The sequence below is a fragment of the Homalodisca vitripennis genome, chromosome 4 (genome assembly GCF_021130785.1).
Source record: "Homalodisca vitripennis isolate AUS2020 chromosome 4, UT_GWSS_2.1, whole genome shotgun sequence".
NCBI lineage: Eukaryota > Metazoa > Arthropoda > Insecta > Hemiptera > Cicadellidae > Homalodisca > Homalodisca vitripennis.
The window spans coordinates 195537500-195552083 of NC_060210.1; the positions used below are offsets into that span (position 1 = coordinate 195537500).

The 14584-nt window shown below is 35.0% G+C and overlaps 1 protein-coding gene across 1 annotated transcript in view; it reads left to right on the top strand.

Annotated features, from left to right (window-relative positions):
• The first annotated feature begins 4992 nt into the window (after positions 1-4992).
• The window catches only part of LOC124360845 (cell division cycle protein 20 homolog), a 42612-nt gene continuing 33020 nt past the window's right edge, over positions 4993-14584 (top strand). The window contains exons 1-2 of the mRNA XM_046814795.1: positions 4993-5285; positions 9653-9784. Coding sequence (XP_046670751.1) covers positions 9672-9784 — 113 coding nt within the window. The 5' untranslated portion in view covers positions 4993-5285; positions 9653-9671. The remainder of the gene's footprint in view (positions 5286-9652; positions 9785-14584) is intronic.

Genomic DNA, 14584 nt, shown 5'->3' on the forward strand with positions numbered 1-14584 from the left:
TAAGACGTTGTCACGTCAAAAGCTATTAGAATAATGTTAAATTTGGAACTCAACGAATCTATCAAACAGCATTTTTTTAATTCAGAGTTCCGCATATAATGATGTATTTAGTTTTCAAACATTATGCTTGTGGGATGAAATGAAGATAGTATACCTAAATTAGGAGCAAATCATGATTATAACACTCGCCATAGAAACTATCCATCAATACCAAAATATAACATAGAACTTTTTAATAAAACCCCACAACTGCAGGATCCAAATTCTTGTTATTTCTTTCAAAAGAGTTTCTAAAAATTTCACAAATTTGCATATTTAAAACGAAATAAAATCATTTTTATTGAAAAATCAGTATACTCATTAAAGGATATTTTGAGGTAACTTAGTTCATCTTACAATTTAGTAGTTAATATGATATATTATTATAAATAGTAGTCAAATTGTAAAATCAGTGTTGTCATTTAAATAATATTTTGAGGTAAACTTCTTTATGTAATGATTTATGTAGTCACTAAATAGACATATTGTAATATAATAGTTGACGCTATACATTTATACTATATGTGTACATTGTGTAAATCTTGAATAAAGATAATTCGAATTAAATAGGCAACATAAGAATGCATGGCTTCACCAGTAATGTGTTACCCATCTCTGCCTCAGTACATGAATGTGTAACTTGTTTGTCAGTTAGTCCTTCTACATATGAAGACAACAATGTTTAGAAATGTCTTCACAAGAAATTAAATCCCTACATCTATCCCAAATTCACTCAAATCTTATCCTGTTAATTTTCCAGCAGTCCATGAAAGTTAGTGTATGTGGACTTTCTAATACTGACAAGCAAGATAAATCTACGTGTTCATTACCAACAAAATATCGAGATGAGGTGAGTGAAAAGAGAGATTCATTCCCAGGAAGTGTCATACTGTGTTTAGACATTGAGTTATATTTAATTGGAGTAGTAGCGGCTCCATAATATTGTGAGTTAACATTTAAATTAAATACTCGTATCTATTTATTTAGTTGTAGGCCTATAATGTATTCATTAAATAACATACAGAGCATTTTCTGTATCTCAGGATCTTCTTTCAGATACATTTAATTGCAATACTTCAACTAAACTCTCGTACTCTTAGTCCTACACATATGCCAAGTTAATGAGTTCTCTAGGCAGTTTGCCGGCAACTTTCTCTTCCTTCAAGAGCTGTATTTTTATTCGATTTCTTACGCCCACATGAACGATATATTTTATAATATTTATATAAATAAAGTAAAAGTTTAAACAGATCTGATATTGAAATCTACAAAAAATCTAAAGCAAAAGTCCCATGTACTGGTAAATTCATAGCTTTTTATATTTATTCCGTTTTAGGCCTAAACTTGTATTTTATAGATTAAATTTTAAAACGAATCTTGTCTTCTTATCACATTCTATCAAACTGTTCTTAACGGACTGGCTACTTTCCTATTGACTAACAATTATTTATTTTATACTTTTTTCTAATGAGTCAACTGATTCCGTGGACGCTTGACTGTTATGTTTTTTCAGTTTGGTTTATTTTTATTTTTTCGAAGCCAAGGTAGTATGATATATGCTGAGGATTGCAAGGTCAAGGTAGTGGTTAACTGGAAATATGCGCACTGTAAATACTAGTTGACTCTCAGTTTAACATTCCTTCTCCAGACAGAGCGGAGCGCTCCTAAATGTTCAGGATCACCTGACTCTATACAAGTCTAAATATAAAAATGGATGCGAATCTGGAAGATGATCAGCAGAAGGACTTGAAGGGACAGGCTGCAAGACTTGCTCTGGGGGTCCCAAAGATGTGTAGTGCAACCAGAAAACATTGACATGACTGAAGAGACAAGAGAGTTGAGTCAGATAGATCCACTCCAGAGGGACATCTGAAGAAAAAGACAAAAACTAAAGAAGTACATTATATGGGAGTACAAAAAGGAGCATTCGGCGAGTGTCTATAAATAGCCCTACAAATAAACAACTGAGGGAATAAAGTTAAGTATACTGAATGCGTGTTTTCCAGAAAATCTTAGTTCTGAATTGATGGAAGCAATACAGAACGCAATTGTGGAGAAAAACAAGACAGTCTCAAGCCTTGGTTGGGAGGGGCCATATTTGGAGACTGAAAGACGAGGCAAACATTTCTCTCTCTCTCCTCCCCTCTCTCCACCCACCCACTCACTGCCCCTCTCTCAAATTTGTGAGTAGTACTGTTCCTCTCTCCCTCCCTCGTCTGTAGGAACACGTACATCACAAGATCAATACAAGAATGATTGCTAACACTTAACAAAGTGTCGTCAGCAAAAAAAAAAAAAAAAAGAATCAGTCCAAGGACCTATCCTTGGGGAATTCTAGAGCTTACAACAATTTCCTTTGATTCCTGATGGAATGAAGTATGAACGGTTTGTGTTCTACTTATAAGAAAAGTGGAAATCCAATGAAAGGCTTTTCCTCTAATTCCAAAATGGTCAAGCTTGTTTAAGAGCAGTGGCTGATCATATCGAAGGCCTTACTTAAATTTTAATAATATACCAAAACGTGTTTTTGATCATCCTGAACTTTTGAAAAATTCAAAATTAAATTAAACATAGCGTCCTCGGTTAAAGTGCCCCGTCGGAAAGCAAACTGCTTGACACAAAATGCACAATTTAACGTTTATAATGTACAAAGGCGATCAAATAGCTTTTTAATATTTTTTGGTTATTTTGACGCTATAGAAATAGAACGGTAATATTATTGTTAACGAGAGTACTGCCTTTTTATGCAAAGGTTTAAAATGGCCGATTTAAGAGATTTGGGAAACTCGACCTGCTCAAAAGATGCATTTACCAAATGTGATAAGGAAGACACTACAAACTCACCAACATCCTTTAGCAATTTGGTGGAAATACCGTCATGGCTAGCAGAGCTACTAACCTTAAGGCAACTTATAGTTTTTAATACTTCGACTTCACTGGTTGGATACACATACAGAGATGAGTTGACACTTTTTAAATCTAATGTGTTATTTACTGTAAGATTTTGTTAGGAATTGTTTCTTTAATTACATCCCAAACAGCTTTTTGATTGTTATTTGAGTCTTCAATGTGAGAGAGGACCTCTCTAGACAGGTTTTTTCAGGCTTTCCTAAATATCCTTTTTAGATCAAGATAAAGTTGTCTCAAGGAGCCAATATCTTTTACAAGAAAATACATATTAATTAGATCCTGACGAAACTTCGAAAGAGAATGATTGAAATTTATTTGTGTGAAGTACTTTTTCGGCGTATTGTTATATGTAAAGGCCATTTCAAAATAATGTTCAATGGTAGATATCAAATTTATTATTGATACCATCAGCAGCCAAGAAAACGTTCATCCATTGTTCATTTTTAACAATTTTTAGAGACATTAATATTCCCCTTGGCAAAAGACCTTTGAATTCTGAACTAAGGGAGCCTCATAAATGATCAAGGCCTCTCCCCCTGTGAAATGTTTGAAACCTGAGCATAATCATCGGATATGCTAAATACAACAATTTCAGTTTTAAAATTCATGGACTGATGTTACAAAATAATTTGATTTGGGCCTTTAAATTCTCTCGTATAAGCAACAGCTCTATAGCCATACATAGCCATTGATGGATAGTTTCTATGGCGAGTGTTATAATCATGATTCTCTCGTGTAACCCAAAGTATGACATTAAGTTAGACAATTTCTTTGAATTAGTATCACAAACATACATATCAATATGAATATAAAAGTCCCCATCGACAATAGTTCTCTGGTTTGGTTTCGCAAATGAGTTACGACAAGCTCTGTAGACGATAAGTAAAAAAAATATGCAATGCCTTAACCTATAACTAATAGCTGACATTTCACAAATGCCCTCTGTACAAAATGTTTCTACATCAATAGTCTAGAACACTAAGCCATCTTAAATTAAAATACATGCATCTCCTTTAGAGACAGAAGTGGTCAAAACCCAGAATCTTGTGTGAACACACGGAAACAAAACACGTTTAATTCGGCTTCAATAAGGAAACGCTCGGACAAATAGAGAATATCACGTGAGACAAGGTCAATAAATATTTTCAAGAATAAAGCTGAGTTTAACTAAGACGCCTTGAACATTCTCATATGCAATCCTCAGTGTATTACGTGTAATGTTCCTGAGGTGTCATTCAAAGTTTTCGGCACCTCGTTCTGAAGTTTGTTCCTAAAAATTACTCTGGACGTGTGTTTTATGATATCTGGTATTATTAGATGCATGTTGAAGAGGCGAACCATTGTAAGATGTGGAAATGTAAACAGTAATATGTTGTATAAGCTCGGAATCAGACGTGGGACCGGAGTCAAAGATCATATCAGCGATCTGCCTCTTCCCAGACATATTAAAGTGTAAGCCATGTCTTGTTTAGAAATATGGCTAGACTACTGATTCGAGTTTTTTTGCTTTGTATGCTTGATGGGAGCCACCAGGTTTTAATATTAAAACGCTTAAAAATAAATTAAAATTGTGGAAGAAATAAAAATGTCTTTTATATCAAAATACTGATTCCAGTGATAAGGCATTATGTTATTACATATGACAAGAAAACTATACTGCTGGTTATGATTATTATATAAGAAAAAAGGGGACTGGCGATGAGAATAGCTAATAAATAGCCATATTTTTACTTTTTTACTACTTATGGAGTAACCATATTTTTTAATTTAAAGTTCCAAATTCCTTTTATTTTAACACTTTGTTTGCGTGCTTTCACAAGGCTTGTAACAAATTTTCTGTCAAATGCAAAATTATAATTTATAAGTTAAAGATCAAATTAATAACCAACACTTTTAATTTAAATATTAAAATCAAAAGTACTAAAGGTTTGTAATATTTAGTTAAATTTATATCTTTTGAGGCAAAGGTTTTTACATTGTCATAACACCGGCAATAATTTTAAGTTGACGTGTGGCAACACTTTACCGCTGTGCTGCTCAGCTGCTGTCTCACTTCTGAATTCAACGGCTCAACCAAGAATTTGAATTGAATTGGTGCAGTTTGAAGAAAAGCTTATTTAGTCAAGAAAACCGTTAATACTTTTAATGATTTCTTATAATACCTCCAATTATAGTAAACATATGGTGTGGATATTGTGATTAATTGATATTGAGCTTAATAATTTAATTGTGTCATTAAACTTTCTGAAGTGTACAGTAGCTATCAAAAACTGTATATTTTCGAATGTGGTTTTTAATATAAAAGGTTTTCATCTGTAGATTTCTCACTACAATTGGTATGTGGCTTAGTAACAGTTTTATTAGTTTATAAATTTTAATGCATAGTTATCCAACCAGTACTTCAAGCTAACTCATTTTCAGTCAAATGTCTACACAATTAGAACAGTGTTACTATACAGGTTTCAACACACTTGTTTGAACATCTCTAACATGGAGTTGTAGTAACTTTTTGTAAGGGGATTCATAGAACTACTTAAAAAAACCAAATTCAGTATTCACTCTTGCTAATATAAAGTTATAGGCTAAGTAGGCTAGCATATTTTAACTTAGGTCATGAAGTAGCCTAGTCTATATCTTTTGTAGTGATACAAAATTCAGACCTGTTGCTACTGTAACATCTTGTAGGGGTAATTATCATATAAAAGGCAGGAGCGGCAAAATACAAGTTTTGCGTTATTAACTTATTGGAATCGTCTTGTAGAACAAAAAAAATATAAGGTTTGATAGGGTGGAAATGAGAAATAACGAAGTTCTAGAACATAAAAAATGGAACAACTGTTCACGCGCGGAGTAATATTTCCATGTTGTACATTGACGTCGAGCGTCACGTGACCTTTTGTGACCATGATTCAACCTCGTGATGACCTCATCGGATGGGTCGCCATCTTTGCAAACGTAAATGAAAAATAATACTGAAATGAGCAGAATTTTGATCAAAATGAGCAATGTTTTTCTTAATTTTGAGCAACAAATTAATTACTTGTTATCGAAATGAGACGAGTGCCTCCGGCCATTAGCGCGGGCTTCTTCGGTGCTGCCCCGCGTTGGGTCAAGTAAAGAAAAACATCCCTCGGGATAGTACCTATCAGTAAAATATAAAATTCTAGAGGGGCTGATCAGAAATATAAATTGAAATGTAATGCAAAGCAATTATGTAAAGTTAAAAAACTTAATAAATCATGAAAAACTTAAATATAAATATATAGATGGATATTAACAGAGAACACTTACCATTAGTGTGTGGGCGGATATAGCTTAGGAGCAGCAGCAACAAAAAAGTGGATTTTTGAAAATTGCACCATTTAAAACTTCTTTTCTTACTAATTTTTCTAATTTTCCTATCGCAACGAAACAACAAAGTCTCCCGGTTTAAAAACAACATGCGACCGCACGACGATCAAATACACTCATTATTAAAAATTCCATGTTCAATTAAAAAGGAAATAATTTAGTTTCAGTTAAAACGTAAACTCTTTACGTCCCCTACTAAACACTCCCGACACACACAATTCACTAGGATTGGTTGAACTAGTGGATGGTTGATTCATGATTGTAACGCACTCACTCAATCCAATCTACTGAACACGATATCTTGTGAAGCACTGACTCTGCCCCGGAGAACTCAGATAACAGATACGTTGTCAGGCTGCTATCAGTCCCGGCCGCAGATAATATTCAAGTAAACAGATTATCCAGACACAGCACACAAACTGAACATTAAAACATTAGAAACTTAACCACTTATGAATATACCCCCTAAAATCATGTTGTTTGTCATTTGCACCCCCTAGTACTATTTTTTGTTCAGGAGGGTGAGCAGAATACGTTGATAACGTCAAATTTGTGATTTGCCGCTCCGGCCTTTTATCTTATAGCTACCCTTGTAGGATATACTGGGTGATCCTACCTACTAAAAGTGTGTGTTTTTGTCAGGGTTGCAATTACAAAAAATTTGGTACTTTGGGATTATACCGACCACACCCAGACATGAATCGTTATTTCACATTTCGTTTCTACTGATTACTAGATTAGCGTAGAACAATATTTCGTCAATATAAAACAGGAATTGTCTTATCGCAAACACCTCCCCATCCTCAGACAGAGGTCAAAGTCGAGCGTCTAGTAGATAACGTGATTGCAGAGTCTCGCCGCCCGTTCAGCTGGTGCATCGCTTTGTTGTACTTCCGTGTTTTACCTCTACATTTCTCCAAACACAAAAATTCAACAAAAACAAACATTTACCAAACTAAACTCTTTATTAAAAAAACACTCAAAACTTGTTTTTATTCTTGATCACATTCCGCCACCCAAAATGCGAGTGCCTCCGGCCATCAGCGCGGGCTTCGACAGCACCTTCGGTGCTGCCCCGCGCTGATGTCGACGAAAGAAAAACATCCCTCGAGATAGTACCTATCAGTAAAATATCAAATTCTAGAGGGGCTAATCAGAAATATAAATTGAATTGAAATGGAAAGGCAATTATGTACCGTGCAAATCACGTGATGCCGCGCGGCCTGCCGTAATCAGGATTCTCGAGAAAGATAAGATAACAGCGACAACAATACCGATCACAATACCTGGAAATGCTTGTAAGTTTGTAATTTTGTAATTGAAGAGTTGTTTTTTTCGTTCTATCATGTTTGTTTCTATAAATTTCTATTTTTGTGTTCTTCATACTGGTGTGGTCGGTATAATCCCAAAGTACCAAAAATTTTCTCCCAATACTCATGGTGTTGCAAATGTTCTGTGGGTAGGGTACGATAAGCGGACCCGGTTTTTTATATCGAAATTGCAAACGATATTGCTTAAAAACAACCATCAATATAATCAATCGATACTGATTAATTATTTTGAATAGTTAATTTAAAAATCTATATCAACAGCTGTAAACACTTTCAAATAAATCACGTGCAGTAATTTCAATTTTACATAAGTAACATTTATTATTAAAAATGGCAGTCAATTTTAGAAAACTACACGACATTGCTTTGAAAGATGATAAGACATGTTTTAGTGGCTTCAACATGTTGGACTCGTACCAAATAACCCATTGTGTGAAATTTGTGGGAAAGAAACAACTGTAACTGTGAGAGGAGCAAATATGGTCATCTTCAGTTTTCCTAATTTTGATTATAATAATTTGTTTGATCACTGTAAATATTAAATTCATATTTAAATTTAAAACTTACCGTATGATTGTTATTGAGGACTATTGATACTTTTATATCGATTGATAGTCTAGGATTTGAGATGCGAATATTAGGTATCGATGACTACATTCTTCGATATAATAAACCGGGTCCGCTTATCGTACCCTACCCTGTTCTGTTTCCGAGAAAATTTAGAATTTTGTGAGAAACCTCATTGTATATACGCAACATGTAGTGTTCCCTTTGAGATTTGGCCAGAGAAATGAGAGGCTACTGAAACTAAATGTGTTTTTATTCTTAATTACAAATAAAAAAAACCTCTGCATGCATCTGTCCTCTGGCCTGCGAGGTCTCCCCATCTTACACCACTGGGCTTTTTCCTTTGGAGATTCCTAAAAGATCTGGTGTATGAGACCAGTAAATAGTGTCAAAACCCTCATCGTATGTGTTGTAGCAGAAGCAGGAGAAAAGTACCGACCATTTGAAAATGTAAAACAGTTGATGTTACAAGGAGCTCAACTGTGCATCGGTAGAAATGGGAGACATTTTTTACATTTGCTGTAATAGCCTAATAATTTTAAACAATTTTTTAACAATATGTATGTTATTATGAAGGAAATAAGGTTTTCTTTCAGCAGCTTTGTTTGCTTTTTTAGTTTAATTGGTGTAGCCTTATTAGTTCCATACAGATATTAATACTTTTTAAAAAAATACAAAGTGGTGGCTAGCGGCTTAATGAGACATTCTCAATTATGTGTATAGGGCATTTTTTTGTTTGAAATGATAAGTATTATCACCCACAGAAGTTTGTGACACTTACACACCATGTATATATATTTATATATAGATATATCAGTAACCAATTTTGCTATTTTTATGAGTTTCCTATGTTACCACCTTAAAATTATGATTACTTGTGTATTCACTGATATTACTGTTTAGAAACAAATGTAACTGAAAGGTTTAAGGAAACTTACTTTTAGATCTTTTCATGTTTTTTGAAAATAAATTTCATTTGACATAATTTCTATCAAAACCCATGTCTGATGGTAACATCTATTACTTTGGGATGGCTGCGGTTTTTATTTAATAGTTGTGTTAATGTGATGAATAATTCAAAATTACTGATTTATGTTTAGTGCATTTATTGCTATTAGATCGTATTTTAAAACGATACACAGCATAGGCTCTGGCCATTTGAGCTATAACATTTCTTAAACATTAACCATTTCATATAATTAAAACCAGTAAATAACATGAATGTATTGTTGTGCAGGTCTAATTTTCTTACTGAACTCTAGTGAAAACCCACAAGATTCAAACAAAGCATATGTGAATCTCTAAGGTGACTGTTCAGGGGAACTATGGCAGAATGTTCCAAAATCCAGGCTAAGACTCAGATGCTAAAGAGGCTTAACTACACAAAACGTAGCTATGGTGGGCAGAGTTGACTATTAAAGTGTTATATAGCCAAGCATGTATATTTTTTGCAGACCATAGCTCACTCTTGAAATGGCCCAGTTTTCCTTCTTCAATGATCTCAACAGTGCAGTCAGAATGGACGACCCTATTACCAAAGGACCTGTCCCTAGGTGGCAAAAGAAGGGCCTAGAAACCAGTTCTAGGTAAGAATTTAATGCAAAATATTGATAGTCTATTCATTAAATATTTTACGTTTTAAAATTTTGCTACATTATAATTCCTTAACTAGTCCAATGAATTTTTAAGTAACGGAGCCTACAATTTGTAGTGGTTTAGCGTTCTATTGCGGTAGAGATGATGTTGCTGTAATGCAAGCTCTAGTGTCTCAGAGTATTGCAGCATGTTATGTTTTTGTTGGTTGTTTTAAAAATTGCAACAAGTACTTTCAAGAATTGTGTAATTTTAGATATGTACTTCAGGAAACATCGCAATAGCCTAGAGCAACTATCAAATCAAAGATTTTCTGCAATATTTGTATTAAAAGTGTACAACAAAAAAAGGGTAAAGTGAGTTTAGACAGATTCAACATTTGTTCCATTTCAGATTACGTATTCCTCGCAGATCTAGAGGAAATTTATAGTTGGAGTAACTTTTTAACAATCATATAAGGACTTCTGAACCGCTTCTGGAATGACAGAATATTCACGGTAGGTAGAGATAGAGATGGAAACTGTCTTTGTTTAACGGCAACACGTTGTGACGTTATTCTGTCAACTGACAACAGGTAGCGGCAGTGTGTTATTTCAGCAACTTTTGACTGACCGTTGTGAAGCAGTCGTCCGTCTATCCACTGCACAACAATGTTTTAATGTTTTTTTTGTGTAGTTGTTGCTTATAGAATATTATTGAAATACAATAAATTACGGCCTTATTGTTTTGCTATCGGACTTTGTTAATATCATAATGTATTTAAACTTTATCATTAAAAGTGCTTAGTTTCGTTACTATAATTTAGTTTGAGACAATTAAAAGAATCGTTTGGTATAATTAAGAACAAACGTTCAATATATAATCTAACGTTATTCATAGAAATTTTTATGATCATGATAATTTTAAACACACAGTTTTATTGAACCATTAAAGCACTGCAAAAAATTATAAAACTCTTAACTTTGGTATGACCGATTAATTATTCATATAATTTTGTCATCAAGGATTAATAATACGGTTTTACAAAGTCCGTATTAGAATAATTAAACAGTTAATTAGGAAAACATCTCAGTTCTTTTAATTGTATAAGTATAAACATTGCACATATAATAACTTCACACAACTATAGAACACACAATTTATTTTGTGATTAAATATAATTTACACTAGGACTTTATAAAACTTATAAACAAGCTGCTGTTGTCGAGATGTAGATAGAATTCCGGCAATGAAATAATAATGGTCACACTACAACTCTGTTATTGTTATAACCCCATTGCTCAAATAACAGCTGAAGAGTTTCGAGTCTGCTGCTTTAGACTTTCCAGGTCAAGCTTACCGATGCTGGCAACGAAACAAATAAATTCATCGTTCTTGTCATCACGTTCCCAAAATAACAGGACTTCTCTCCCATCACGTTGTGGCGATAACTGATGCCATGTGGTAACACTGTTTTTTATCCAGTTACGTTAAATAACGCTCATCACTAGGTAGGGGTGGGGCCACCTACTACAGCAGGGATGCTACAGGTCAGGGAAAAAAAACAGGACTGGAAATCAGGGAAAAGTCAGGGAATCCGGTCTCAAGTCAGGGAAAAGTCAGGGAATTTCGACGTTGGTCAGGGAAAAATATAAAATCCCTTTACACAAATAAACTTACTGCCGCCGCGCCGAGTCCAAGCCTGCAGACGACGCGGCGCATATTTTACTTCTGTGTTGTAAAAGATCATTTAAGTCAATCTTTTTGTACGTATTAAACTGTGTTCACTTTATTTTTTGCTTTTTTATATTTGCCACCCTGTTAGCCTCAACACCGAGCCTCACACTTTTTTCCACCCATTAATTGCCAAAAACCCTGGGGATTGCGTCGAAAAAAGTCAGGGAAAAATGAAAAATTTGGTCTGGAAATCAGGGAAAAGTCAGGGAATTTCATTATTGGACTCCTGTAGCAACCCTGTACAGAGATCTCTTGGTACAGCCACCAAAAGGAGGGGTTGGGGCTCAGACTCAGATATGCCATCATGGAAGAACAGGAGGCTTCTTCAGTTTACACTTCTGTCAGTCTTAGCTCACTTAGACCTTACTTTTATCAAGTTATCTCAGTACCACATGATATTGGTAGATAGTGATTTGTCAGACTTAACAATTAAGTTGTTCTGTTATAAATGACAGAACCAGTTGTTTTAACTAATGTACAGTGTACAGTGCAGTGCACAGAAACGAGTACTGTAGTACATTTACAGCAGACAATATGTAAAGGTAGGTTCTACCACCTGCTGGTTCTGGTCTGGTTAAGACCAGTAGAACCTACCGATTGACACCAGCCAGAAGTAAACTATCCTTTGTACTATTTACTCAAAGAGAAGGTGGTGTGTTCTGTACATTTACAGCTGCAGCACTGAGCATTCAATGCCCAGAAACGTATAATATTTACAGGAGTCAATATTAAATGGTGTCGTACTATTTACTCCAAGAGAAGATGGTGTGTTCTGTACATTAACAGCTGCAGCAGTGAGCATTCAATGCACAGAAACGTAGAATATTTACAGGAGTCAATATTAAATGGTGTCGTACTATTTACTCCAAGAGAAGATGGTGTGTTCTGTACATTAACAGCTGCAGCAGTGAGCATTCAATGCACAGAAATGTAGAATATTTACAGGAGTCAATATGTAAATGGCCTTGTTGTACTTTTTACTCAAAGAGAAGATGGTGTGTTCTGTACATTAACAGCTGCAGCAGTGAGCATTCAATGCACAGAAACGTAGAATATTTACAGGAGTCAATATGTAAATGGTCTTTTTGTACTTTTTACTCAAAGAGAAGATGGTGTGTTCTGTACATTAACAGCTGCAGCAGTGAGCATTTAATGCCCAGCAACATAGAATATTTACAGCAGTCAATATATAAATGTCTTCTTTGTACTATTTACTCAAAGAGAAGATGGTGTGTTCTGTACATTAACAGCTGCAGCAGTGAGCATTCAATGCACAGAAACGTAGAATATTTACAGCAGTCAATTTGTAAATGGCCTTGTTGTACTATTTACTCAAAGAGAAGATGGTGTGTTCTGTACATTAACAGCTGCAGCAGTGAGCATTCAATGCACAGAAATGTAGAATATTTACAGGAATCAATATTAAATGGGGTCGTACTATTTACTCCAAGAGAAGATGGTGTGTTCTGTACATTAACAGCTGCAACAGTGAGCATTCAATGCACATAAACGTAGAATATTTACAGCAGTCAATATATAAATGTCCTCTTTGTACTATTTACTCAAAGTGAAGATGGTGTGTTCTGTACATTTACAGCTGCAGCAGTGAGCATTCAATGCACAGAAACGTAGAATATTTACAGCGGTCAGTATTTAAATGGCCTTGTTGTACTTTTTACTCAAAGAGAAGATGGTGTGTTCTGTACATTAACAGCTGCAGCAGTGAGCATTTAATGCCCAGAAACATAGAATATTTACAGCAGTCAATATGTAAATGGCCTTGTTGTTTTTTTTTTACTCAAAGAGGAGATGGTGTGTTCTGTACATTTACAGCTGCAGCAGTGAGCATTCAATGCACAGAAACGTAGAATATTTACAGCGGTCAATATGTAAATGGCCTTGTTGTACTTTTTACTCAAAGAGAAGATGGTGTGTTCTGTACATTAACAGCTGCAGCAGTGAGCATTTAATGCCCAGAAACATAGAATATTTACAGCAGTCAGTATGTAAATGGCTCGTTGTTTTTTTTACTCAAAGAGAAGATGGTGTGTTCTGTACATTTATAGCTGCAGCAGTGAGCATTCAATGCGCAGAAACGTAGAATATTTACAGGAGTCAATATTAAATGGTGTCATACTATTTACTCCAAGAGATGATGGTGTGTTCTGTACATTAACAGCTGCAGCAGTGAGCATTTAATGCCCAGAAACGTAGAATATTTACAGCAGTCAATATGTAAATGACCTTGTTGTACTATTTACTCAAAGAGAAGATGGTGTGTTCTGTACATTAACAGCTGCAGCAGTGAGCATTCAATGCACAGAAACGTAGAATATTTACAGCAGCTAACATATAACTGGCCTCAATATTTTGAATCTGCTAATTCCTGTAAGTAATGCAAATAAAATGACAATTTTCAGTATATAGTGTTATATCTCATGAAACTCATTTCTATATATGCAACATTGAGTTCAATGATGGTGCTCATCACTCTATAGGATTTGGCTGAGTGTTAGCGAACATTTTTACACTATATGTAAACATGATGGCATTGGTAAAATCACGGGCTAAGTAAATTTGCAAACTGAGTCATATGACATGTTAACACGACTTAGTAACACATGTAGCATAATTAAATAACATATAGACTTTGCATACAACCTCAGCAAAGCTTAGTGATGTGGCATCTTGCTTATAATGAGACAAATACTGTCTTTTGAAGGGAAAAGTCGTCTAATTTGTTTGGGTAGGGAGGGGTGATTTGTCTTCTTCTATGGGGCGGCCTACTGCCATGCACTTAAGCCTCAAGGGCCGATTGCACACCCCGGAAGCACACCATGAGGTCTACCAGTCTATGATTTCAGCAGTTCCACAAATCGCCGAAAACAACCTTTCAGGTTCTCCCGGGGAAATTCACCACCCTTGTCTATTGATGGTACAGTTATATCTGGGCGTGCAGCTAGTGAATGCTCATGTGGTGGCAGGAGGAGGGTTTTATTGCTCTTTTCTGTGAACATTGACCCTTCCCACCATAGCTTTGTTGTGAATAACCGATTGATTTTATTCAGTCTAGCTTT